The sequence below is a fragment of the Molossus molossus genome, unplaced genomic scaffold, assembly GCF_014108415.1.
Source record: "Molossus molossus isolate mMolMol1 unplaced genomic scaffold, mMolMol1.p scaffold_m16_p_7, whole genome shotgun sequence".
NCBI lineage: Eukaryota > Metazoa > Chordata > Mammalia > Chiroptera > Molossidae > Molossus > Molossus molossus.
In genome coordinates, this window is record NW_023425401.1 from 73552424 (window position 1) to 73580306 (window position 27883).

Genomic DNA, 27883 nt, shown 5'->3' on the forward strand with positions numbered 1-27883 from the left:
CCCTCAGTGCGACTCTTTTACATATTCCTTGCCAAGTCACAAGTTTCAGACTATATACTTATGCTTCCTCCTTGAGGACTAGCGATTCAGGGTATCAAAGATAGTGTGCTCTGCCATAGAATAGAGCACAGGGTTTTCCATATAGCAGTCATTCAGTAATGGTTGTTTAAATTAATTGTATAAGAATATTTGCATTGTCTCCATGTAACTAAAATGACTAGTTCCATTATTTCACAGACTTAGCCATGGATAATAACACCAGCCAAAATCACTGCTTTATTGGACAATCATTTCTCCCTTAGCCGATTTCCATTATCTACTTATTTTCCTAGTTTAAAATTTGAGTTATTATCTAACAAACCTAATAATTATATAATAATTATCATCAGTGATTAGTTGTTCATCTAAATACACTTTGAGGGATTATTTATTGTCTTATAATAAGAAAAGATCAAAAATTTGTTTGAGGACAAAAAATACTACCAACTAGAATAGTTCATTTGGAAGTATATATATATATATATTTATATATATTTTTCTATTATATATATATTTTATATATATATATATTTTATTAAAAAATATATATATATATATTTTAGGCTAAGTGTTTAATGAAGGTTTGGTTTTCCACAAGGGGATTGCTGGTCACACTGCAGAAATAGTTTATATACATATATTACCCAGATCTGCTATTCTTTTTTTTTTGTTACAGATGTTTCTTTTTTTTTAACCCATTGACACCCTCCTCCCCATCCCCCCCACCATGTCCCCAGCTTTGTTGCCCATGTACATTGGTTATGCGTACATGAATATACGTTCTGTGGTTTATCTCTTCCCTCTCCCCACCACCCCCTCTTCTGAGGGTTGTCGGTCTGTACCCTACTTCCATGTCTCTGGGCCTACCCTATTCCTCAGACTGTTATGTTTATTTGGAAGTATTTATAAATTATTATTATTTAAAGCTTTATAGGTATAATTTTATTCTAAAGCAATGCTTGCAGAACTTTGAAATTTCCAACTCTTTATAATAGTTGACATTAAAATTGTTCAACTATGTTACATAGTCTCCCTTTGTAAGAGAGAAACTGCTTAAAGACTGGCCACCCACAAAATTTTGTAGAATTGAAAGGTCATCCCCAAATTATTTCAGTCTTTCTCAGATTTGGCGTATGAATGTCCTGATGTTGTAGGTATAAGGGAGTGGAAAGGTATGTGTGTATATGAATTATTATCTAAGCAAGTAATGTGTTTCTTTTATTTAAATTTAAATTTACATTTTTTTTTTTTTTTTTTTTTTTGGTACATGCCCCTAGTGGAAACCGAACCTAGGACTCTCTGGTCTGCAGGCTGATGCTCCAACCACTGAGCCAAACCGGCAAGGGCAAATTTACATATTTTAATATACATGTGTGTTAAATTTTTAAAATTGATGTTGAAAGATTTGATCTATCAAAATGTACTGACAAATGATACAGTGGTTAACGCAAATTTCATGGTCAATACTGAATAAACAATACAAGTTCTTTGCCATTGTCCATTTTTTATCCATTTTTAAAAATTATAGTATTCTTAGGGGGAAAAATAAAGCTTTACTGCAAAAGTAATGAATACAAGAAATGGCACTTGAAGTAGTGAAGAGACATGAATCATTGTAATTTCATAGCTTCTTAAGAAGCAACAGCTGTACCTAATTTCAACTTGACGTGCTTCAGATCTCATATTTACATAAGTATTTAATGATTTAAAATAATGGTTCTATATAGAATAATTACTTATATGAAGGAGCAAACATCATACACATTCCTCTTTAAGTGATCCTTTAAGAGAAAAAACTGCACTGGCTCTTTGAACAATGAATAGTCTTTTTTACCAATCCAAATGTTTGGGACTAAATAGCTTATCTTTGAAGAGAGAATAGTAATAGTGCTGAGATTACTTCTTTCTGACAGACTCTTTTTGTCTTCCTCCTTCCCAGTATAGCCAGTATAATGAAAAAAGGTAGAATGCCAAGCCAATCATTAAGTCATACTGGTAGACAGCTACAAGAAATAACAGAAACAAAAGGAAATAAGGTATTTTTGAGTTGATGTATTTCAAAAGCAGAGATTCACTGCTTTGAGCTTGACTTTCCTGGGCAGGAAGATGTGCAGAAGCAGAACTCTCAGATTCCTTGTCACCTGAAAAACATGGTGATTGTCCAGAGTTTAGTAATCCTTCATTGTTATGCCTTGTCTCTTCTATGTTTTCAACAGCTTCAGTGATTAAAATTGTTGGTCCTAAACACTTTTTCACATTATATTCTCCTTGTTGGAAAATCAGTCCTATACATTTTTCTCTTCCACTAACTGATCTCACTGTTCCTAAACTTTTGGAAATATCTTCACCTGTATTCCCAGAATGCAGGTATTTCTCAATACCCTGAATTTCACTTGCTAGATTACAATTATATTCTGATTTAGTAGGAATAGATTGGAAAGTCATGGTAGTAACTGTATTATCTACAGCAATGGCCTGTTCATAAGATAACACTGACGTTTTAGCATGGTGATTGAAAATGTAAGAGCCATTTACAGATGCTCTATTAGTGTCTGAGTTTAAAGTAGAATGAATAATGGCATCTATATCTATTTCCTTTGATAATTCTTGGATCTGCCCATGATCTCTATTTTCAGGAAATAATTTTTTGTCTGTTGGTAACATTCCTAAATGCAAATTCAGTTTTGAGGCTGTGTTTTGATTGCTTCTAATTACCTGTAAGGATTCTTCTACAGATGTTATATTTCCAGTGCTATGTTTCTTCCTGTCATGTGTCTTCACAGGATTGTACATAGATATAGTTTTTTCACTCTCTGTTTCATCTACATATGCATTACAAATACCTAAATATGATTTTTTTTCAAAATCACTGTCATAGGTTATACCTACTGTATCTCCTTGACAAAAGGTATAAAGTGAATCATCATTTCTCCCTTCATGTGGATCAAACACTCCTTCCTTTACCTCAATAGGCCTGTCACTTTGTGCTGTCTCTTGAGGTAGCTTAGCAATTATTGCTTTTTCTCTAGCAGACATGCTTTCTAGAGTACTTTTTGATATTGTCTTAATTATATAAGCTGTACCTGCTTCTGTTTTCTCAGTAATGTGATCATCTAAAGAAGACAGTTCACAGCTCACTGTTTCTTGGCAGGTAAACAATTTTTCTGTAGGCGTAGCAGTCATAATCCTTGTATTGTCTCTTTTTTCCCACATGTCTTCCCATTCTCCATGTTCTTTGACCTGCTGGGTTGTATTTGTCTTATCCTCTCTTGTTTTTCTCTGACTTCCCAGAAAATTCCATCGTTGTTTATGCTGTGTGTTATTGTGATCTTCAGGATTAATCATATCTAAATTTTCTCCTTCCACTTGGAAAATATCATCATTCCTCAAAATATTTCCATTTTTTGGTGAACAAACTTGATTAGGCCTCTCTTCTGAAGCAGTACCTTTACTAGTCGAGAGATCAGGTTCTGTGGTTGTTAACACAGCTTCTTCCAAACTTAGAGTTCTTCTGGGCCTTTGAGATGAATCTGCTCTGAATGCCTGGTTGAGAGTTGTGATATCTTTACTGGGCAGAACAATCAGTCCTCTGCTACTAACTCCAATCCCTTTCACACTTATTTCAGAGTGGCTCATCTTTTCTTGGTCATGTAAGATTGATTGAAGATTTTTGCTTTGTTTTTCATTAATACCTAGATGTATTATTTCCTTCTCATTCTTACCATTCTCATAATCTTTCTGGGAAAATTCTTTTTCTATTGATTCTTTCAAATGGAAATCTCTTCTTAAACATTCCTGATCTTTCATTTTAATTTTCATAGCTCCTCCTTCATGTTTTTTATTAAGATTGTCTGCTATTAGCTGATCTGAGGAGGGACAGGACATTTGCACTCTGCCTTTCCTTTGAGCTGGATTAACATTATCATTCAATACTTCTTTGTTACTAATATGCACTAATTGTACTAATTCATCACTATCAGTATTTCCCAGTGATGGCTTGATTTTTCTCATCTCTGAAGTAATTTCCTCTGTAGGTTGATGACTACCCTTATTTCCTGAGAAATATTTTTCATTGCAGTAAAAATCTTCCTTTATGGAGCTTTCTACTGATGAACTTGGAGACAAAGTCCTTTTAAGCAAGTCAGTGTATACTTCATCATGAATATGCTTCTTCTCTAATATCTCTGCTTTATTTGGAAAACTGACTGGATCTGTTGAAAATGAATTCTTTTCATCTCTGGAAGCAGTGCTTCTTATTAAGCCTTGATTTATCTTAAGGAATAAAAATGAAAAGAAGTAATGACCAAATTATTTTAAATATACAAAATGAATTAGATAGGTTTTATTAATTTGGCTAGATTTTCCTGTCTCATTTCATTTGTAGATTTAGTACAAATTCTGGAAGGTAGGTGTTTTGGGGGATCCTTGTAGGGTATGACTTATGAATGATATTAATAAGGGGCCAAAATTAATCACTCTCCTTTTCACTTTCTAAATTTTATATTACATTATTCAACTATTCTTGCTTGTCATTGCACTTTCTCCTCACTTAGGATATACACATTGATAGCTCCATGCTAATCAAATAGAGAGCAGCTTCCTGGGTGCCCCTTACTGTATTTCACACTTGCTGTAGGTGCCCGTCTTACAGTTTCTCTTATTAATATGTTTTCTGCAAAGCTTCTGCAAACTATTAATAGCAAAACGTCACTCAAAGAAAAGCGAGGGAGTTAATGTCTGCAAATTCTGTTTTAATGACCCTCTGCCAACTGGTACTCAAATGTATTTGAGCTTTTCAGTGATGCCAACTGTCAGAATTTAACCGTGAGATGCCTGTGTTTTTTTTTTTCCCCCCTCCTTATAACTGACATTTGCATGATCTCAATAATTATATGCAAATCTTACGTTTTCCCCTTCTTCTCACATGAGGCTCATGTTACTTGTCAACTGCACAGCTGTCTTGTAAGCCAATGCCAGTGAGTTCCACAGATTTGGTTGTATTTCTATCTATTATAGAGCTTCATTGTTTTATGCATTAATGTCAGCATGGAGCAAATTAGCTTCTAAATTATAGCTCCCTGTTCATTTACTGGAGACACAACCTCAGTAACTTCTAAACAAACTTTTATATTTGAGCCTGCTCATTGTAGTGAGATGTATTGGTGAAGTATGTAATTTTTTAGGGCCCTTTTATTATATTTTGTTGTTTGGAAAAAAATGACAGTGTTAACTTTCAGCTGCTGAGAACTCTCACAATGGGTGACAACTTTGTAGTTTCTTAAAGTTAGAGCAAAGTAAATTGCATACTTTAGTGATGCAGCTTCCATATCACTATAGAAAAGGGAGTATGTGGGGGGAAAAGATAAACTCTACTTCTTTTCTGTTTCAGTCCTCACACTTGAAAAGGCAAATTTTAATCTTAGGTGATTATGAATCTATGACAAGAGCTCCAACCAAATACAGTAAAGGATAAATTACATTACATGATTCATTTCTCCTGTTTCTTCCCTTGCAGTAAAAATGCTATCTAAACCATCCCCTCAAATTTCAAATAGATTGAACTGTCACCAAGTGTGAAAATTATAACAAATTTAATACTGAGTTGTACAGTACTACACTTGTTTCCTGTTTAAAAATATGGCACAGGATATTTTCTCTCTATTTTATAATATTATACTTTCTGATAATATAGAACATTGAGATTCTTACAAGATGTAAGTTAAAAAAAAAAAACTGCTGCTAAATGAAATACTTGTAGTGCTGCACAAAACCCTAACAATTATCTAGTCCAGCCCTATCATTTTACAGATGAGTTTATGCTAAGAGTACACATGTCACAAGATTAGAAATGCGCATCAGAATAGTGCTCCCTCTTCCGCAATTCTTATAAAATATTACCCAGAGCTGCTGGTAAAGAGATAAAAAATGAATGTTATTAATTTGCCACTGCAGAGAACAGAAGCAGCATACTGAAATCAAAGTGCCTTGTTGATCAAGCTAGAGACGCAAGGACAGAATAGGTTGTGCTTTCACATTTGCAAATTATATTAGTTGAAGCTACTGAAAGGCTAGCATTGCATCATCTTTGAAGCATAAATGAATTCATTTTCTCTCATACCGTGGCAACCAGAGCACTTACCCTCAACTCTAATTCTTTTTCATCATGGTCCCTTTTTACATCTTTTACATTTTGAATACTGGTTTTCAAGTCTTCATTCTCCTCATGAGAACAAACAATTATTGGGATATGGGTATCTGAAAAGTTAATATAATTGTACCTATGTAAGATTATTATAATTATAGGCTTTAACAAAGCAACAGATTTTGTTTAAAAATTAAATAAGATTACCTGTAATCTTTGAATTCTCAAAGTTATTCTCATATGGTATTACTGATGATTCTTCTTTACTGTTAAATTAAAAAAAAAATGTTAAACATTTTTCTGGGACAATATCTTCTAAGTATTTTTATAAATGGGGGATTTCAAACTAAATCAAGCCAAATAAATATTATGTAAACTTTCATATTTTTTTATTACTTTGTATATTTTTCAAATAAAGTTGATCTCTAGAATGATACAAAGGTATATATTAGTTGTAGAAAAATGTAAAAGTAATTTACACAATGCCATATTTCTAATGAAGATTGTGTTGCTTGTATTAAAACTTATATAATAAAAAATATATGTATATGTAAATGCAGATTAATTCCATCATTCATGAATTTAATGTTTGCAAATAAAAACATATTTCTCTTAGTTTAAATTATAAAGTTTTATGAACTGGCAGTATATTGTAGTCATGGAAATTGCTTTCTAACATCTTAGTTATTAATTTGTTAGCATTCTATCTTAATCAAAAACTCAGTTGGTATTGTAATTTTGCTCTTTCCAGAAAAAGAGAGAGGGAAACAAACAAAAAAACCCCAAACTTAATAAAAACTGAAAGGCAGCTTAATTTATACTCAGTTAAAAGACTTTATGTGGCCTGGCCAGTGTAACTCAGTGGTTGAGCATTGACCCATGCACCAAGAGGTTGCGGGGTCAATTCCTAGTCAGGGCACATGCGCAGGTTGTGGGCCAAACTCCTAATGGGGGCCATGGAGGAGGCATCCAATTGATTTTCTCTCTCATCGATGTTACTGTCTCTCTCTCCCTGTCCCTTTCTCTGTCTCTGAAACTCAATAAAGAAAAAAAAAAATAAAAAAAAAAGACTTTATGTGTGTTTTGCCACAGGCAAATTTTATAACCAACATTTCAGATTGCTCATACGAAAGCATGTATTTTCTTTCTTCAAAATGATTTAAGGTACATTCTCTTTTCTATCATATTCTGCATATTGATTGAGAAAGATAAAATCTTTTACTTTTGCCTGGCTGGTGTGGTTCAGTGGTTGAGTGTTGACACATGCACCAAGAGGTTGCCGGTTTGAGTCCTGGTCAGGGCACATGCCCAGGTTGTGGGCCCAATCCCCAGTAGGGGGCATGCAGGAGGCGGTCAATTGATGTTCTCTCTCATCAATGTTTCTATCTCTCTCTTCCTCTCCCTAAAAAAAAAATCAATAAAGAAAAAACTTTTTTTAAAAAAAACCTTTTACTTTCAAATGTAATTTGTTTGTGGGTGTTTTTGTGGAATCATGAAATTTGATTTGTCCATGACACTTGGCAAAACAAAACAAAACAAAACAAACTTTATTGAAAAATCCCACTTTATGTATAGTTAAGTCACAAGTCAATCTATCAGATCTTCTTGTTCTGTTTCAGCTGAATCTGCAATAAAAGAAATTTAGAGAGTTGGCAATGGCTGATAAATATGTGCAAAGAGTCTATTTTTCAATGGACAATGTAGATCCAGATCCCAGGAGGGTTAATTTTATTTCATCTAAAAATGAGAAAATGGCAAATTCTTTCATCCTGAAGGTAATTCAGTATTGTTTGTATTTGTGATGTTTAATTTTATGTTAATCTAAAATATTTGGTAACTTCCAGTGCGTCCATGAATGAAAATAATATTTCTATATAAATATAATTTTATTAGAAAAATATAGTGTTTATATAATTGATGCTGACTTAATGTACAAATCTGTATTGTTTAATACCAATAACTATGTAAAAGTCCATTTTTGTGGAATATAACTGCAAGTTGATACACTTTTCCTTCTTTATATAAATAATATATATGGGCTTAAAAATATACAAATCATTAAACATTGCATAATTGTTTCTGCTTGCTCTTTATTCTTATAAAAATGCAGAAAAAAATCTCATTTGTAGAGGGAAAATAAGAGTAATTTAAAGACTTTTGTTTTTGCTTAACTAAAATGCTATCAATTGTTTTTTTAACTCAATTATCTAAGATATTTCCATTTTTAAGAAATGATTGCATCAAAAGGAAAGGACCCTGCTTTTAGCTCATTTGGAGAGCAAATAATTAGGTACCAAACTGTGCATTATTATATTGATGTCTTATAAAAACATGTAATACACAAATATAGGGGAAGATATTACATTCAGTGATAAATACAAGAAAGAAAAGCTGAAAGTTAAGTATATCAAATGTCTATTAAAAAAAACAAATGGAAGATGTGTAATAAGACTCCTAAAAAATACAATTGTATCAAGACCTAGAAAAATTGGGAAATATACCATGTCTATAGATAGAAAGAAGGTATTATAAAGATATTATCTCCCAAACTCATCTACTTTTAATTAATTCTATCAAAATTCCAATACAGATTTTTACTAAATTTGAAAATATGATTCTAAAGAAAGTAAATGTAGGAGCTAAAGGTAGCTGGAATATTTCTGAGAAATAACAGAAAGAAGGAATCTGTTGTATCTAATTTTAAGAGTTTTATGAAGATTTAGTTAAGATAATTACTTTGGCATGGAGACAGATGGCAATTGAAAAACTTAGATCTACACATAGCAAACTTTGGTATATGATAAACAGAGCATGTCAGATAGCAGGGTAATAAGGGACTTTTCAGTAAATGGTGATAGGGAAAATGCAACTCATGGGAAAAGATGTAGTATAAAATATATTAAAAAATCAACTCAAAATTGATTATGATCTTAAATATCAAAAAAACTTGAAATTGTTATTATAAAATATATGTAAATATCTTTCAGTTCTCAGAGTAGAAAATGTTATATTAAATAAGGGGGACAAAACAGTGACTATAAAAATAAATTGTCAGCTTAACTTGCTCAAAATTTTAAACTTGTTAATTAAAAGACACCTTTATAATGAAAAAATATAAATTACAAACTGGGAGAAAATGCTTGCATCATATAGAACCAACACAAATAAATATTAAAATTAAAATATATAAAGAACTCCTACAAATCAATAAGAAAGCACAAAGATTTCAATAGAATCAGGGTAGAGATAAAACATTTCACAGAAGATAAAATACACTTATCCAATAAGTACACAAAGGCATGATCAACATTATCAAAGAATAGAGAAATAAAAATCATCACCATAAGGAGATACTCTTTTACGCCATTTAATTGATAAAAATTTCTATCAATAGCAGAAACTTGAACCAATTTAAATGCTCATCAAATGAGTAGACATAAAACGGCCATATCATAGAAAGAATATTGTATACTATTCAAAGATAATAAACCACAGAGACCTACAACAATATAAATAAGTCTTACCAAAATAGTATTGTGAACAGATCCAAAATCACAGCAGAGGATGTTTCTTTATTATTTAAACTAAACATATCTAATATAATTTAAATATATATACCAAAGAACATATGACATATAATTAAAAGTTATATAAACAAGAAAGCTTGATTTTCATCAGGGGACAGAAATGAGGAAAAAAATGGTTAGAGTCAATTACTGTTTTCAGTGGTAGCTTTGAAGGTGCTTATTACATGATTTATAATATCTAAATAGTTAAATTCTAGTTTTAGATAATTAATTAAGACAAGTGGGTTGTACTCTGGCCTAGATTAGACAATATCTATAAATAAAATTCCACTCTGAAAATTCAAAGTATCCATTATAAGACCAATTACATTTAAGAGTATAATTAAAATAACTTTAGAAAATTTATGACAAAAGACAAACTTGATAGTAGATGATGATAGGGCCCAGGTTTATATACAACTGTGATATAAAAGAAACATATTATTAAATCTTTCTAGTCTTCTCTTTATTTTTCCTGAGTCCTTTTGGTTTCTTATTTATTTCTATTCCCAGTGGTTAACACAGTGCTTCACACATAATAGTGGCACAATAAATGAATAAATGCACAGCATCCTTTCTACTCTTTCCTTCTTTACATTTCTTGTGAATACTATCATAATATTGTTCTTCTCCTTCCTTATTAAAACTTAATTTTAGAAAAGATTCCATGTAATAAATTAAATTATGCATATTTTTGTATATATAATAAAGCTTCAGATATCACCACTTCCAAAGTTCATGACAATGGTTTTTATTAAAATTTAAATAATGAGCATCCCCAGGCTGCAGCAGCACAGATCCACAGCTGAGACCATTCCCCAAAAGCATCAGGAGAGGCTGAGCAGGAGCTGAGCTCCACCAGGCAGCAGAGCTCCCCAGCCACCAGCAGTGGGACACGGGGCTCCAGCGCGGCCAGTGTGATACAGAAGCCTGCAGCACAGGTGGAGAGCTTGGCTTCATTGGAGCCCACATGATACATCAGCAGTGCCTACCAAGAGAAACCAAAACCAGCCACTAGCAGCCAATCCTCCTGGACCCACAACAGACAAGAAGCACAACACAGCAGAACAGTCTGGGAGGCATAAAAGCCTTATTTGATACACACTAACCTGCCTACACATCCCAACATCCCTCACCATGTCTAGAACTACGAGAAGGCTAAAATGGGGAGACAAAGAAATAATACCCAAATGAAAGAAAAGGAGGAATAACCAGAAAAAGAACTACATGAAATGGAAAAAAGCAATTTGCCAGATAAAGAATTCAAAGCAATGATTTTAAGGGTGCTCAAAAAATTTAGTGAGAACTACAAGCAACTTAATGAGAATTATAGAGAAACTACATCAGCTTAAATAGAGAGGTAGAAGCTATGAATAGAAATCAAGAGGAAATAAAGAATAACATACCTGATATGAAAAATACCTTAGAAGGATTCAATACATTAGAATAATCTGAAGACTGAATCAGTGAGTTAGAAGACAAGGTAGAAAAAACACCCAAATAGAGTAGCAAATGGGAAATAAAATTAAAAAAAACAGGAGGAGAGTTTAAGGGAGCTTTAGTGCAAGACAAAGTGCAACAACATAATCACACGGGTTCCAGAAGAAGAAGAATCAGAGAAAGGACTAGAGAACCTGTTTGAAGAAGTAATAAAAGAAAACTTCCCTAATTCAGTGAAGGAAAATGTCACACAAGTCCAGGAAACACAGAGAATCCCAAGCAAGATGAACCTAAAAAGACCCACATCTAGACACATCATAATTAAAATGGCAAACATTAAAGACAAAGAAAGAATCTCAAAGGAAGCAAGAGAGAGACAGAAAGTTACCTACAATAGAGCTCCCATTACATTGTCAGGTGATTTCTCAATAGAAATACTGCAGGCCAGAAGAGAGTGGCATGAAGTGTATAAAGGAATGAAAGGCAAGAGTCTGAATCTAAGATTTCTCTATCCAGCAAGCCTATCACTCAAAAGTGAAGGTGAAATAAAGAGCTTCACAAACAAAAAAAAAAGAAAAAAGAGGCTAAAGAAATTTATCACCACCAAACCAGCACTGCAAGAAATGCTGAAGGGACTGTTGTAAGAAGAAGAAGAAAGAGAGAGAGAGAGAGAGAGAGAGAGAGAGAGAGAGAGAGAGAGAGAGAGAAATATATAGATAGAGAAAGAGATGAACACAGGCAGAAAATAAAAATGGCAACTAATAAGTATTTATCAATAATAACTTTAAATGTAAATGGCTTAAGTGCCTCAATCAAAAGACATAGGGTAGCTGATTGGATAAGAAAACATGATCCATATATATGCTGTTCTCAAGAGACCCACCTCACAGCAAAAGACTCACACAGGATGAAAGTGAAAGGATGGAAAAAAATTTTCAGGAAATGAAAATAAAAAAAAAAGAGTTGGTGTAGCAATACTCATAACTGATAAGATAGACTTCAAAATAAGGGGCATAATAAGAGAAAAAGAAGGCCACTACATAATATTAAAAGGAACAATCCAACAAGAGGATATAACCCTGATAAACATGCATGCACCAAACACAGGAGCACCAAAATATGTTAAAAAAACTTCTGCAGGACTTCAAAGGAGAGATCATAGCAATATAATCATAATAGATGACTTTAAAACCCTACTGACACCACTGGAAAGATCTTCTACACAAAAAAATTAACAGGGACACGCAGTCCTTATATGACCAACTAGATCAGCTGGACTTAATTGATATTTATTGAACATTTCACCCAAAAGCTGCAGAATATACATTCCTCTCAAGTGCACATTGGGCATTCTCAAAGATAGACCATATGTTAGGAAACAAAGTAAATCTTCACAAATTCAAGAAGATTGAAATTATATCAAGCATTTTCTCAGATCACAATGGAATAAAACTAGAAATCAATTATAACAAAAATATGCAAAAACATTCAAACACATGGAGGCTAAATATCATCTTATTAAACAACAAATGGGTTACAAAGGAGATCAAGGAAGAAATTAAAAACTTCCTGATAACCAATGAAAATGAACACACAACAACATAATATCTATGGGAAGCAGCGAAAGAAGTCCTGACGGGGATATTTATAGCACTACAGGCTTACCTCAAGAAACAAGAAAAATTCCTAATTGACTTTCTAATTCTAGAACTCGAAGAACAAAAAGTAAACATCAAGAAAAACTCAGAGCAAGTAGAGGAAATGAAATAGTGAAGGTCAGACCAGAAATAAACAACATAGAAACAAACAAACAACAACAAAAAAAACAAATAAAAAGATCAATGAAACAAAGAGCTGGTTCTTTGAAAAGATCAACTAGACTGATAGACCCTTAGCCAGGCACACCAAGAAACAAAAAGTGAAGACCCAAATAAACAAAATCAAAAGCAAAAGAGAAGTAACAACTGACACCACAGAAATAGAAAGGATCATTAAAACATACTACGAACAATTACGCACCAACAGATTGGACAATCTAGGTGAAATGGACAAATTTCTAGAAACACACAGTTCCCAAAACTGAACTGGGAAAAGATAGAACACTTGAACAGACCAATAATAGCTAAAGAAATTGAAGATTTAACAAAGACACCCCCAGCAAACAAAAGCCCAAACCTGGAGGGCTTCATGGGGGAGTTTTACTGAATAGTCAAAGAAGCTCTAACACCCATTCTCCTCAAACTATTCCAAAAAATCCAAGGAGACATAAGACATCCGAACTTATTTTATGAGGCCAACATAATTCTAATTCCAAAACCAGATAAAGATACTACAAATAAAGAAAACTACAGGCCAATATCCATAATGAACAGAAATGCAAAAATCCTTAACAAAACATTAACAAATAGGATCCAGCAATATGTTAAAAAAATTATTCACCATGACCAAGTGGGATTCATCCCAGGGATGCAAGGCTGCAAATCAATAAATGTGATACAGTACATAAACAAAATGAAAGATAAAAACCATATTATCGTATCAATAGATGCTAAAAAAGCATTCCACAATATCCAGTTCCCATTTCTGATAAAAACACTCAGCAATGTGGGAATAGAGGGATCATATCTAGACATAATAAAGGCCATATATAAAAGACCTACAGCCAACATCATACTCAATGGGCAAAAACTAAAAGCATTTCCCTTAAGGACAGGACCAGACAGGGATGCCCACTCGCACCACTGTTATTTAACATAGTGTTGGAAGTCTTAGCCACAGCTATTAGACATGAAGAAAATGTAAAAGGAATCCAAACTGGAAAGAAAGAAGTGAAACTGTCATTATTTGCAGTTGACATGATACTGTACATAGAAAACCCTAAGGGCTCCATCAAAAATCTACTAAATTTAATAAATGAATTTGGTAACTAGCAGGATGAAAAATTAATGTCAAGAAATGTATGGCATTCTTGTACACCAACAATTAACTCAATGAAAGAGAAACTAAAATAGCAACCCCATTTACCATTGTGGCAAAAAATGTAAGATACTTAGTAATAACTTAACCAAAGAAGTAAAGGACCTATTTACAGAAAACTACAGGACATTGAACAAAAAAATAAAAAATATAAAAAAGTGGAAGTATATACCTTGTTCATGGATTGAAAGAATTAACATCATTAAAATGTTTGTACTACCCAAAGCAATCTATGCATTCAATGCAATCCCCATCAAAATACCAATGACTTATTTTACAGAACTAGAACAAATACTCCAAAATTTTATACAGAACAAAAAAAGACCCCAAGTAGCTACAGCAATCTTGAAAAGGAAGAACAAAGTAGGAGGGATCACAGTGCCTGATATCAGGTTATACTACAAAGCCACAGTAATGAAAAGAGCCTGGTACTGGCACAAGAACAGGCATATAGAACAATGAAACAAAACAGAGAACCCAGAAATTGACCCAAGTCATTATGCTTAATTAATATTTGATAAAGGTGGCAAGAGCATACAGTGGAGTAAAGACAGCCTCTTCAATCAATGGTTTTAGGAAAATTGGACAGTTACATGTAAAATAAAATGGAGCTAGACCATCAACTTACACCATACACAAGATTAAACTCAAAATGAATAAAAGACTTAAATGTCACCAATGATTGCATAAAAATTCTAGAAGAAACTTCAGGCAACAGAATTTCAGGCATCACATGCAGCAGAATTTTCACTGACACAATGCCTAAGGCAAGAGAAACAAAGGAGAAAATGAACACATGGGACTACATCAAATTTAAAAGCTTCTGCACAGCAAAAGAAACAACCTTCAAAATAAAAAAGGTACCCCTATAAAGGAGAACATAATTACAAATGATACATCAAATAATGGGCTAATTTCCAAAATATATAGAGTACTCATACAACTCAACAAGAGGAAGACAAACAGCCCAATTAAAAAATGGGCAGAGGACTTAAATAGACACCTCTCCAAAAAGGACATACAAATGGCCAAGAGACATATGAAGAAATGCTCAGTGTCACTAATGAGTAGAGAGATACAAATTAAAACATCTATGAGGTATCACCTCACACCTGCAAAAATGGCTGCCATCAAAAAATTATCAAACAACAAGTGCTGGTAAGGATGTAGAGAAAAGGGGGTTCTAGTACACTGCTAGTGGGAATGCAGACTGGTGTGACCACTATGGAAAGCAATATGGTGTTTCCTCAAAAAATTAAAAATTGAACTGCCATTTGATCCAGTAATCTCACTTCTAGGAATATACTCTAAGAAGCCTGAAACACCAATCAGAAAGAATATATGTACCCCTATCTTCATTGCAGCACTATTTACAATTGCTAAAATCTGGAAACAGCCCAAATGTTCATAAATAGATGAGTGGATAAAAAAGCTGTGGTACATTTTATGCATCCATGAGGAAGAAAGATCTCTTATCCTTTGTGAGGACATGGAAGGTCCTGTAGAGTATTATCCTAACAAGCCAATCTGAGAAAGATAAATATCACATGATCTGATTTCACTTATTTATGGCATATAATAACAAAACAAGCTGAGGAACAAAATAGAACCAGAAACATGGAAGTTGGGTGTAGACTGACTAACCTCAGAAGAGGTGGATGTGGGTAGGGGAAAGAGATAAACCACAGAATTTATATGCATCTATGCATAAACAAGGACATAGACAATAATGGTGAGGGTGGGTGGCAGGATTGGGAGGAGAGTGTCAATGGAGGAAAAAAAGAAAAACATCTGTAACAAAAAAAAAAAGGAATTCAAATAATGAAACAAAAATTTTAATTCTAATATATATTTAGAAATTAAAAAGGCAATATTGTGAACATTAAAATAATTTTCAATAAAAAGTGTATGTACTTTGTGGAGAAACAGTTAATTTCCAATGAACCTTAAATCACAAAGTAGTCGCTTGTAATTATTTAATCATAACATGGGGTCATTTATTCATCTAATAGATATTTTGAATACCCATTATGTGCCATAAATTATAATAAGCAATTGGGAAATTACACATGGATAATCTATAGCTTCCTACTTCAAAGAAGCTATAATTAATTGATAGAAAAGCACATCAATAGGCAATTGTTACAATAAATAATAAATATTATAATAAATAATATGATATGATAGATATTCTCTTAAGAAAAAAGAGAGGACAGTAATGAGGAAAGCACTGTGTTGGGGAAAATCAGAGAATTTTTCACAAAGAAAGCAACATTCTGAGTTAAATTTTAGGGGCATAGAAATTCCTCAATTAGAAAAAAAAATGGTAAGGTAATTTCAATGGGAATAACAAGTAGACAAAGATATGCCAAGCAAAATAAGCCAGTCAGAAAAAGATAAGTATCACATGATCTCACTTATATGTAGAATCTAATTTAAAAAATAAACCAACAAACAAAATAGATCCAGAGGCATGAAAGCAAAGCACAGACTTATGGATTTCAGAAGGAAGTGGGGAAGGGGGGTGGGCAGAGATTAACCAAAGAATTTATAAGCATATTTGCATTGCCCATAGACACAGACAATAGTGTGATGAAGGTCTGGGGTGGGGTGGGAACCAGATGGAGGTGGGTAACGGGGGTCAATGAAGAACACCTGTAATACTCTTAAAAATAAAGATAAATTTAAAAATGAATAAATTTGGTAAAAAACTTTAACTGTTTACCAAAAAAGTAAAAATAAAAATAAATAAACTTTAAAAATAAATAAAGGTAAGAACACCCCCACGACAAGATACGCTTTGAGAACAATGAGATGTTCAGAGATTTGGAGTGTGTTTGGGGGAAAGAATGCCAAGGAACAGAACTAAGGGTAGTTTCAGCTATACTAAGTGGGGCTGAATACTTCATGTGCTTTTTAATCAGTGTTGGGGAGTGGGGAATGGAGAGTTGAATGGGAGAGAGACATGGTCAGATTTATACTTAGGACCAATCTCTGGAAGTATATTTAGAACACCTGGTTGGAATGAGCCACAATATAGCAAAAAGACTAGTCATGAGGTTCCTGAAATATTTCAGGCACAAAATGATGAGGATTAAATGTGACAGCAATGAGGAAAGAGAAGAGGAATAACATTTAAGTTACAACTTTTGATGTTGCATCAATATGATTTATTGATCAATGTCCTATAAATAGATTTTTAATGTCTCTCTCTGCCTGAACTTGGTTTCATGCATGAGCTTTAGAAATCTAGTATTTTCCCTTCTAAGACCTTATCAAGGGAGAGTTAAGTGTGGTGATTAACTGGAGCTCCTGCAATATAACTCAATAAAATCTTAAATTAATCTGAAGTCTGGTTTCTGATGCTTTATGGGCTGCAGGGTTTGCTTCTAAGTTTCTCCTGAAAAATACCTTCCTCCTTAATCTCTGGTACATGCGATGAAGCATGGACTAGCAAATTATGCCTAGGTTCCTGACTTTAATTCTAGTCTTTCACTGGGGAAAAATAAAATGCTTACTCAGCCATATTTTGTTCACCTGGGCCCAGATCAGTCTATGTAGTTCTTAACCAACCTGTAAGTGGTAGCCAATCTACTTTGCTAGATTTAGGCATTCTACCTAGATAAATTTGTATGAAACTAGAAACTAAGCTCATAAAAGACCTTGAAACATCTCAGTTATTCAAGAGCCCTGCTAACTTGGCCTTCCCTTCTCCCATGAATATTATAACATTTAAATATAACAGTAGTTTCCCAAATTACCTTTTATGTCAGAAGCACCAGGTCCTATCTCTGTCAATGATAAATTAATAGACCTGCACATGGAGGTGGGGAGAGGGAATGGAGAATGATGAAACTGGGAATCTCCTAAAATGGTTTTGATGTGAGGCTAGATTTATAAACATCTAATATACACAATGATGTATGTCAGAGCACTAAGCCCATTGGACTTAGTTTAGACTGTCCCTTCCCTAGGCCGTTGGTAGAGTCCTCCACCCACCCCCATTTAGTTGGACTCCTGGCCCCAAATCTAGTTCTCCTACTTCTTACTGGTTTTATGTATATGTAGCATTCTTTGTTACTATCTAGGCAATATGTATGACTAGGTAGAAATAAGAGGTGAAGCACAGACTTTTAGTCTGAGAATTTAAGGATGCAACTCACATTACCTGAGCTGGAGAAGTCAAGAGGATAAACAAGGTTGAAAGAAAGATGATGACTACTTTTTCTTTTCTAATCCTCACCCAAGGATATTTTCCCCATTGATTTTTAGAGAGAGTGGAAGGGAGGGAGGAGGGGAGAGAGAGAGAAAGACATAGATGTGAGAGAGACACATTGATTGGTTGCTTCCGTCGTATATCCCAACCAGGGCCAGGGGATAAAACCAGAAACCCAGGTATGTGCCTTTGACCTGGAATCAAAGCCCTGACCTTGTGGTCTGTAGGGCAGCATCTAACCACAGAGCCCAAGTGGCCAGGGCAAGAGGATAACTTCTATTGAAGGTCTTTGAGATATGTTTTACTTAAAAGAAAAAAAAACTTTATTGTTGAGAGTATTACAGGTATCCCTCTTTTCCCCCTTTTGCCCACCTACTCTCAGTTTCCATCCCCTTCACCCCCCAGACCTTCACCAACCTATACTCTATATCTATGAGTAATGCATGTATTTTGGTTAATCTCTTCCCATCTCCCCTCCTCCCATGCCTCTGAAGATTGTCAGTCTGTTCTGTGTTTTCATGCCTCTGTTTCTGTTTTATTCATCAGTTTATTTGGTTCATTAGATTCCACATTTAAGTGAGATTGTGTGATATTTGTCTTTCTCTGACTGGCTTATTTTGTTTAAAACAATACTCTCCAGGTCCCTACATGCTGTCTCAAAGGATAATAGATCCTTATTTTTCACAGCTGCTTAGTATTCCATTGTGTATATGTATCACAGCATTTTTATCCACTCATGTACTGATGGGCATTAGGGCTATTTCCAGATCTTAGCTATCGTGAAAAATGCTACTATAAACATAAGGGTGCATATATTATTTCTGATTGCTATCTCAGGATTCTTAGGATATATTCTTGGAGTGGGATCACTTGGTTAAATGGCAAATCAATTTTAAATTTTTTGAGGAAATTCCATATTGTTTTCCATAGTGGTTGTACCAGTCTGCAATCCCATCAGCAATGTACTAGGGTTCCCTTTACTCCAACACTTCTTGTTTGTTGACTTATTGTTGGTAGCCATTCTGAAAGGTGTGGTATCTCGTTGTTTTATTTTGCATCTCTCTGATGATTAGTGATGTTGAGCATTTTTTCATATGGCTCTTGTCCGTTTGTATGCCATCTTTGATGAAATGTTTATTTAGGTCCTCTGACCACTATTTTTTTAATCCTCACCCAAGGACATTTTTTTGCATTTATGTTCAGATAGCATGGGGGGAAGAAAGGGAGAAAGAGAGAGGGAGAAACATCCATGTAAGAGAGACACATCTAGTGGTTGCTACCCACACAACCCCAAATGGGGTCGGGGACAAACTACAACCAAGCCCTTAGCAGGAACCAAACCCAAGACTTTCTGGTCCACGGGCCGATGCTCTAATTGCTGACCCAAACCAGCCAGGGCCCTCTGACCATTTCTTAAATTAGATTGTCTTTCCTTTGTTGAGTTGTATGACTACTTTCTATATTTTGGAAATCAACCCCTTAACAGATGTATCATTGGCAAATATGTTCCCCCAAACAGTAGGCTCTCTCTTCATTGTGATACTGGTTTCTTTTGCTGTGCAGAAGCTTTTTAGTTTAATGTAGTCTCATTTGCTTATTTTTTTTCTTTGTTTCTCTTGCACTAGGCAATGTATCAATAAAAATTCTGCTACATAAAATGTCTGAAATTTTGCTTCCTATATTTTCTTCTAGGATTTTTATATTTTCACAACTTACATTTAAGGCTATTATCCATTTTGAGTTTATTCTTTTGTATGGTGTAAGTTGATTGTCTAGTTTCATTTTTTTGCATGTACCATTCCAATTTTCTGACCACCATTTATTGAAGAGACTGTCTTTTTACTTCATTGTATGCTCCTGTTTTCTGTGTCAAAAGTTAATTAAGCATAACATCTTGGGTTGATTTCTGGGTTATCTATTCTGTTCCATTGATCTATATACCTGAATTTGTGCCATTACTAGCATTTTTTTTTTTTTATTTTTTTATGGCTGTGTAGAATAATCTGCTATCTGGTATTGTGATCCCTCCTAGTTTTTTTTTTTTTTTTTTTTTTTTTTTTTCAAGATTGTTGCAGGTATTCGGGCTGTGTTTTGGTTTCATACAAATTTTTGGAATATTTGTTCTAGATCTGTGAAATATGCCATTGGTATTTTAATAGCGATTGCAATGAATTTATAGATTGTTTCAGACAGTATGCACATTTTAATGATATTAATATTTTTAATCCATGAATACAGTATATTCTTCTATTTGCACATATCATCCTCTTTCACATTTTTCAATGTCCTGTGGTTTCCTGAGTACAGGTCTTTTACCTCCTTGGTTAAGTTTATTCCTAAGTATCTTAATTTATTGTTGCATTGGTAGATGGGATTTTTTTTTTTTTTTTTTTTAGTTTAACTTTCTGATAGTTTATTATTGGTGTATAAAAACACCATAGATTTCTGGGCTTAATTTTGCTAAATTCATTTATTAAATCTAGTATTTTTTATTAGTGGAGTCTTTAGGCTTTTCTATGTATAATATCATGTTATCTGCAAATAATGACAGTTTTACTTCCTCCTTTCCTATTTGGGTGCTTTTTTTCTTCTTTTTGTCTGATTGCTCTGGCTATGACTTACAATACTATGTTGAATAAAAGTGGTGAAAGCAGACATCCTGTCTTGTTCCTGTCCATAGGGGAAATTATTTTAGTGTTTGTCCACTGAGTATTATATTGGCTGTTGGTTTGTCATATTTCATCTTCATTATATTGAGGTGCGATCCCTCAATTCCCACTTTTCTGTGTTTGTGTCAAAAAATGGTTGTTGGATTTTGTCAGATGGTTTTTCTGCATCTATTGATATGATTGTATATGTGATTTTTACCTTTCATTTTGTTTATGTGATATATCACATTTATTGATTTGCAAATACTGTATCATCCTTGCATCCTTGGAATAAATCCCTCTTGGTCATTGTGTATGATCTTTATAATATATTGTTAGATTTAATTTGCTAATATTTTTTTAAGGATTTTAGTATATGTTCATGTAGGATACTGGCCTATAATTCTCTTTCTTTATAGTATCTTTTTCTGGATTTTGAATTAGTACAATACTGGCCTCGTACAAAGAGTTTTCAAGTGTTCCTTCCTCTTGGATTTTTGGAATGATTTGAGGATTGTTGTTTGTTTTTATTTGACTGTTTGGTAAAACTCCCCTGTGAAGCTGCCCAGACCAGAGGTTTTGTTTTCTAGGATCTTTCTTATTTTTTAAATTTTTTATCACCACTTCAAGTTTATTAATTGTTATTGACCTTTTCAGATTTTCTGATTCTTCCTGATTCAACTTTGGAAGATTGTATTTTTCTAGAAATTTTTCAGTTTTGTCTAGGTTGTCCAGCTTCTTGGCATAAAGTTGTTCATAGTATTTTCTTATGTCCTTAATATTTCACCTATTATGTTTCTGATTTTATTTATTTGGGTCCTCCTCTTTTGTTTCCTGGTGAATCTGGCCAAAGGATCATCAATCTTATTTGTCTTTTTAAAGAACCAGGTCTTGGTTTTATTGATTTTTAAAAATTGTTTTTTAGTCTATATCATTTATTTCCACACTGATCTTTATTTTTTTTCTTTCTTCTATTTACTCTGAGATTTTCTTGTTGTTCTCTTCCTAATTCCTTAAGTTGTAGTGTTAGATAGTTTATTAGAATTTTTTTGTATGTGTTTAAGTAGGCATGTAGTGCTATAAAATTCCCTCTCAGGACTGCTTTTTGAGTGTGCCATAAATTTGGGGGTTGTTGTAAATATATTTTCATTTGTTTCTAGGTAGTTTTTGATCTCTTCCTTAATCTTATTGGTAACCCATTCATTACTTAATACAATCTTGTTTAGCCTCCATGTATTTGAATGTTCACTTTGTTTGTGTGTTTGTTTTTGTTTAATAGTAATGCATTTTTTAATTAATTAATTTATTTATTTATTTTTGTTACAGATGTTTCTCCATTTCCCCCACTGATGATCCCTCCATCTCCCTCCCAGCCCTATCCCCAGCTTTGTTGTCCATGTACACTGTTCATGCATATATGCATATAAGTTCTGTGATTTATCTCTCCCCCACCACTTCCTCTTTGGGGGATTGTCAGTCTGCACTCCACTTCTATGTATCTGGGACTACCCCATTCCTCAGACTGTTATGTTCATTATACTCCACAAATAAGTGAGATTATATGATACTTGTCTTTCTTTGTTTTGCTTAGGATAACACTTTCCAGGTTCCTCCATGTTGTCTCAAAGAATAAGAGATCTTTCTTTCTTACAGCTGCATAGTACTCCATTGTGTATAGGTACCACTGCTTTTTTATCCATTCATCTACTGACGGACACCTGGGCTCTTTCCAGATCTTAGCTATTGTACATATATTCTTTCTTATTGTCATTTCAGGCTTCTTCGGGTATATTCCTAGAAGTGGGATCATTGGGTCAAATGGCAATTCAATTTTTAATTTTTTGAGGTAACATCATATTGTTTTCCATAGTGGCTGCACCAGTCTGCATTCCCACCAGCAGTGTAATAGAGTCCCCTTTTCTCCACGCCCTCGCCAACACTTGTTGTTTGATGATTTGTTGATGGCGGCCATTCTGACAGGCGTGAGGTGATACCTCATTGTTGTTTTAATTTGCATCTCTCTGATGATTAGTGATGTTGAGCATTTCTTCATATGTCTCTTAGCCATCTGTATGTCCTGTTTGGAGAGGTGACTATTTAGTTCCTCTGCCCATTTTGTAATTGGGTTCTGTGTCTTCCTTTTGTTTAGTTGTAGAAGGACTCTATATATATTGGAAATTAACCACTTATATGATATATCATTGACAATTATGCTCTCCCATACAGTGGGTTGCCTTTCCATTTTGATGATTGTATCTTTTGCTGTGCAGAAGCCTTAGAGTTTGATGTAGTCCCATGTGTTCATTTTTCCTTTGTTTCTATTGCCTTAAGTGATGTATCAGTGAAAATTCTGCTGCGTATGATGTCTGAAATGTTGTTGCCTACAGTTTCTCCTAGGATTTTTATGGATTCGTGAGTCACATTTAAATCTTTTATCCATTTTGAGTTTATTCTTGTGAGTGGTGTAAGTTGATGGTCTAGATTCATTTTTTTTTTTTTTTTTTGCGTGTAGCTGTCCAATTATTCCAACACCATTTATTAAAGAGGCTGTCTTTATTCCACTGTATGCTCTTGCCACCTTTGTCAAATATTAATTGAGCATATTGCCTTGGGTTTATTTCTGGGTTCCCTATCCTGTTCCATTGATCTAAATGCCTGTTCTTGTGCCAGTACCAGGCTGTTTTGGTTACAGTCGCTTTGTAGTATAACCTGAAATCTGGTAATGTGATCCCTCCAACTTTGTTCTTCTTTTGCAAGATTGCTGTGGCTATTCGAGGTCTTTTTTGGTTCCATATAAACTTTTAAAATATTTGTTGTAGTACTGTGAACTATGTCATTGGTATTTTGATGGGGATTGCGTTGAATCTATATATTGCTTTGGGTAGTATGGACATTTTAATGATATTAATTCTTCCAATCCATGAACAAGGTATGTGCTTCCATTTTTTATATCTTCTTCTATTTAATTTTTCAATGACCTGTAGTTTTCTGCAAATAGGTCCTTTATTTCTTTGGTTAAGTGTATTCCTGGGTATCTTAATTTTTTTTTTGCCGCAATGGTAAATGGGATTGTTTTTGTAGTTTCTCTTTCTGTGAGATCATCATTGGTGTATCAGAATGCCATCAATTTCTAAGACATTAATTTTGTATGCTGCTACTTTGCCATGTTCATTTATTAAGTCTAGTAAATTTTTGATGGAGTCTTTGGGGTTTTGTACATATATTATCATGTCATCTGTGAATAATGACAGTTTCACTTCCTCCTTTCCCATTTGGATACCTTTCATTTTTTCTTCCTGATTGCTGTAGCTAAGACTTCCAGTACTATGTTAAATAGGAGTGGTGAAAGTGGCATCCTTGCCTTTTTCCTATTCCTAAGGAAAATGCTTTTAGTTTTTTCCTATTGAGTATGATGTTGGCTGTAGGTCTTTCATATATGACTTTTATTATGTCGAGATATGATCCCTCTATTCCCACATTGCTGAGCGTTTTTATCAGAAATGGATGCTGGATTTTTTCGAATGTTTTATTAGCATGTATTGATATGATCATATGATTTTTATTCTTAATTTTGTTTATGTGGTGTAACACATTTATTGATTTGTGAATATTGTACCAGTCTTGCATCCCTGGGATGAATCCCACTTGGTGAATAATTTTTTTGATGTATTGCTGGATTCGATTTGCTAGTATTTTATTCAAGATCTTGGCATCTCTAGTGCACTGCAGGTGGGAATGCGGACTGCTGCAGCCACTGTGGAAAACAATATGGTGTTACCTCAATAAATTAAAAATTGAACTTCCATTTGACCCAGTGATCCTGCTTCTAGGAATATACCCTAAGAAGGCTGAAACACCATACAGAAAGAATATATGTACCCCAATAGCAGCACTATTTACAATAGCTAAGATCTGGAAAGAGCCCAAGTGTCTATCAGTAGACAAATGGATAAAAAAACAGTGGTACATGTACACAATGGGGTACTATGCAGTTGTAAGAAAGAAAGGTCTCTTATCCTTTAAGATGACATGGAGGAACCTGGAAAGTATTATCCTAAGTAAAACAAGCCAAGCAGAGAAAGACAAATACCATATGATCTCACTTATATGTGGAATATAATGAATATAACAGTCTGATGAATAGGGTAGACGCAGAAACATGGAAGTAGGGTACAGACTGACAATCCTCAGAAGAAGGGGTGGTGGGTGGTGGGAACAGATAGACCACAGAACTTATATGCATGTATGCATAACCAATGGACATAGACAACAAAGTCAGGGACAGGGCTGGGGGAGTGGGATGAGGGTGTCAATGGGGTAAAAAAGGAGAAACATCTGTAATAAATATAAAATAAAATAAAAAAAAAGATTTTGGCATCTATGTTCATCAGGGATATTTGTCTGTAGTTTTCTTTCTTTGTAGTGTCTTTTCCTTTTTTGAAATTAGAATTATGCTCACCTCATAAGACGAGTTTTAAAGTCATTCTTCTTTTTGAAATTTTTGAAATAGTTTGAGGAGAATGGGTATTAGTCCTTTGAATGATTGGTAAAATTCCCCCATGAAGCCGTCTGTACTGGGGCTTTTGTTTGCTGAGAGAGTTTTGATTACATCTTCAATTTCTTTTGTTGTTATTGTTCTGTTAAAGTTTTCTATCTTTTTCCAGTTCAGTTTTGGGAGATTATGTGTTTCTAGAAATTTTACCATTTTACCTAGATTGTTGAATTTGTTGCTGGATAATTGTTCATAACATTTGTTCATAATCCTTTGTATTTTTGTGGTGTCAGTTATTATTTCTCTCCTTTCATTTCTGATTTTGTGTATTTGGGTTCTCTCTTTTTGTTCTTGGTGAGTCTATCTAAGGGTCCATCAATCTTGTTTATCTTTTCAAAGTACCAGATGTTTGGATCCTTTGAAATTTTTTTTTTTTTTTTTTTTTGGTCTCCATGTCATTTATTTCTTCTCTGATCTTTACTATTTCCTTCCTTGTACTTGCTCTCGGTTTTTCTTTAGTTTGCTTTCTAGTTCATTAAGTTGTGAGGTTAGATAGTCTACTAGAAATTTTTCTTGCTTTTTGAGGTAGGCCCGTAGTGCTATGAACTTGCTTCTCAGAACTGCTTTCGCTGCATCCCGTAGGTTTTGTGTTGTTGTGTGTTCATTTTCATTGGTTTCCAGGAATTTTAAAATTTCTTCCTTCATCTCCATGGTAACCCATTTATTGTTCAATAACATGCTATTTAGTTTCCATATTTTGAAGTGTCTTTGCATGTTCCTGTTGCAATTGATTTGTGGGTGTTGGTGTTCTGCTGTTTGTGGCTTCCTCTACTGGGTTTTTATGAGCCTGGGTGGGCCCATGTTAAACACCACTGTCAAGTCTTACTTTCCTGGGTAGATTTGCAAGCCCAGGAAAGGTTCAGTTATCCTCTAGCCTATTCCTGGTGGCTAGTAGTCTCAGTTACTTGGTGCCTTTGAATATAGCCCTGGTGTTCTGCGTAAGAGGATTTCCAGAGGGTGAGATAGAGGCTGGTTGTAATGGGCCTTAATTTGCATTTCTTTGCCTCACCTGGAAAGGCTAAATCTCTGAGAAGGGGTCTGCTGCTTTTCCCCACAGCTCAGGGAAGGAGTACACTGGCCACCATCTTTGTGGCCACAAATCAGCAAAATCTTTGCCCTCTAAATCCCGGGTGTCCCCACAGAGTTACAGCCCAATCTGCCCTCCCTCTGCCAAAGCCCCCAGGTGAGTGGCTGTGGCTATTATAGCACTCTGTTCCAGCTCTCTGCAGTTTGGAACAGGCTTTGTCTTTAGTCCCCAAGGGCACTGCTCATAGCTAAGTCTGCTGCTGTCTGTGGCCTCCCAGCTCATCACCCTGTCATGCCTCTGCACATCCTACCAGTGTCCCTGGTTATATGGTCCTGTCCTGCTGCTTTTCTGTTGCTTTTTTTTCTGAGGATTTGTCTTTATTTTAATTGTAATTCTCATTTTGTCCTGGGAGATCATCTGCATAGCTTCTATTCACTCCGCCTCCAATTTCACAACCTCTGTGCCTATCTTGTGTGCAGCTGGGTTGCGCAGGACTCTCTGGTGCTTCAGGACCCCACAGGTCCTATGGGTAACTGGATGGCACAATCCCTGCTGGGTCACGCAGGCCTCTCTGGTGCTTTAGTACCCCACAGGTCCAGCAGGTAACTAGATATCACAGTCTCTGCTGGGTCTCACAGGCCTCTCTGGTTCTTCAGCACCCCGCAGGTCTTGTAGGTAACTGGATTGCACAGTCCCTGCTGGGTCACACAGGCCTCTCTGGTGCTCCCCACCCTGCAGTTTTCACAAGAGGGCAGCTGGATTGCACTAGTGTCTTGGGCTTTGGTTTCCTACTGCTCTTGTGGGCTCCTGGACTGCACGGGGCTCTGTGGATTCCCAGGTCCTGCAGCTGGTGGCTGGGGAGTGTTGCTGCCCTTTGGGGCTCAACTCCTGCTCAGCTTTTGCTGTTGTTTTGGGGGATGGGTTTTAGCTGCTCGTCTGTGCTTCTGTTGCCTGGGGATGGATGTCTGCTCCCCAGCTTCTGTTGCTGGGGGTATATCTGACTCTGATCAGCCTGCTACTATGGGGGAAGGTGCTGGGCTCAGGAATGTCTGAGGATTCTGTGACTGGCACCTTGGGAACTCCCCTACTGTGCACCGGTCTGTGGTGACACAGAGTGTCCACTGGTCTGATGGTGCCAGGTGCGCTGGTTGGCTCAGGTTTCTGTGCCCTATCTGCTCCCACTGCCTCCTCCCAGGAAGACCTGGGATCTTCCAAAATGTTGGGACCTCCCTCAGCACAGGGCGAAACATGCTGAAGGGCTCCTTACCATGGTCGCT

The 27883-nt window shown here is 34.9% G+C and overlaps 1 protein-coding gene across 1 annotated transcript in view; it reads right to left on the reverse strand.

Moving 5' to 3' along the window:
- Positions 1-1428: 1428 nt before the first annotated feature.
- The window catches only part of PPP1R3A (protein phosphatase 1 regulatory subunit 3A), an 81035-nt gene continuing 54580 nt past the window's right edge, over positions 1429-27883 (reverse strand). The window contains exons 2-5 of the mRNA XM_036246322.1: positions 6389-6447; positions 6179-6294; positions 3123-4311; positions 1429-2180 (exon numbers count right to left, since the gene is read on the reverse strand). Coding sequence (XP_036102215.1) covers positions 1936-2180; positions 3123-4311; positions 6179-6294; positions 6389-6447 — 1609 coding nt within the window. The 3' untranslated portion in view covers positions 1429-1935. The remainder of the gene's footprint in view (positions 2181-3122; positions 4312-6178; positions 6295-6388; positions 6448-27883) is intronic.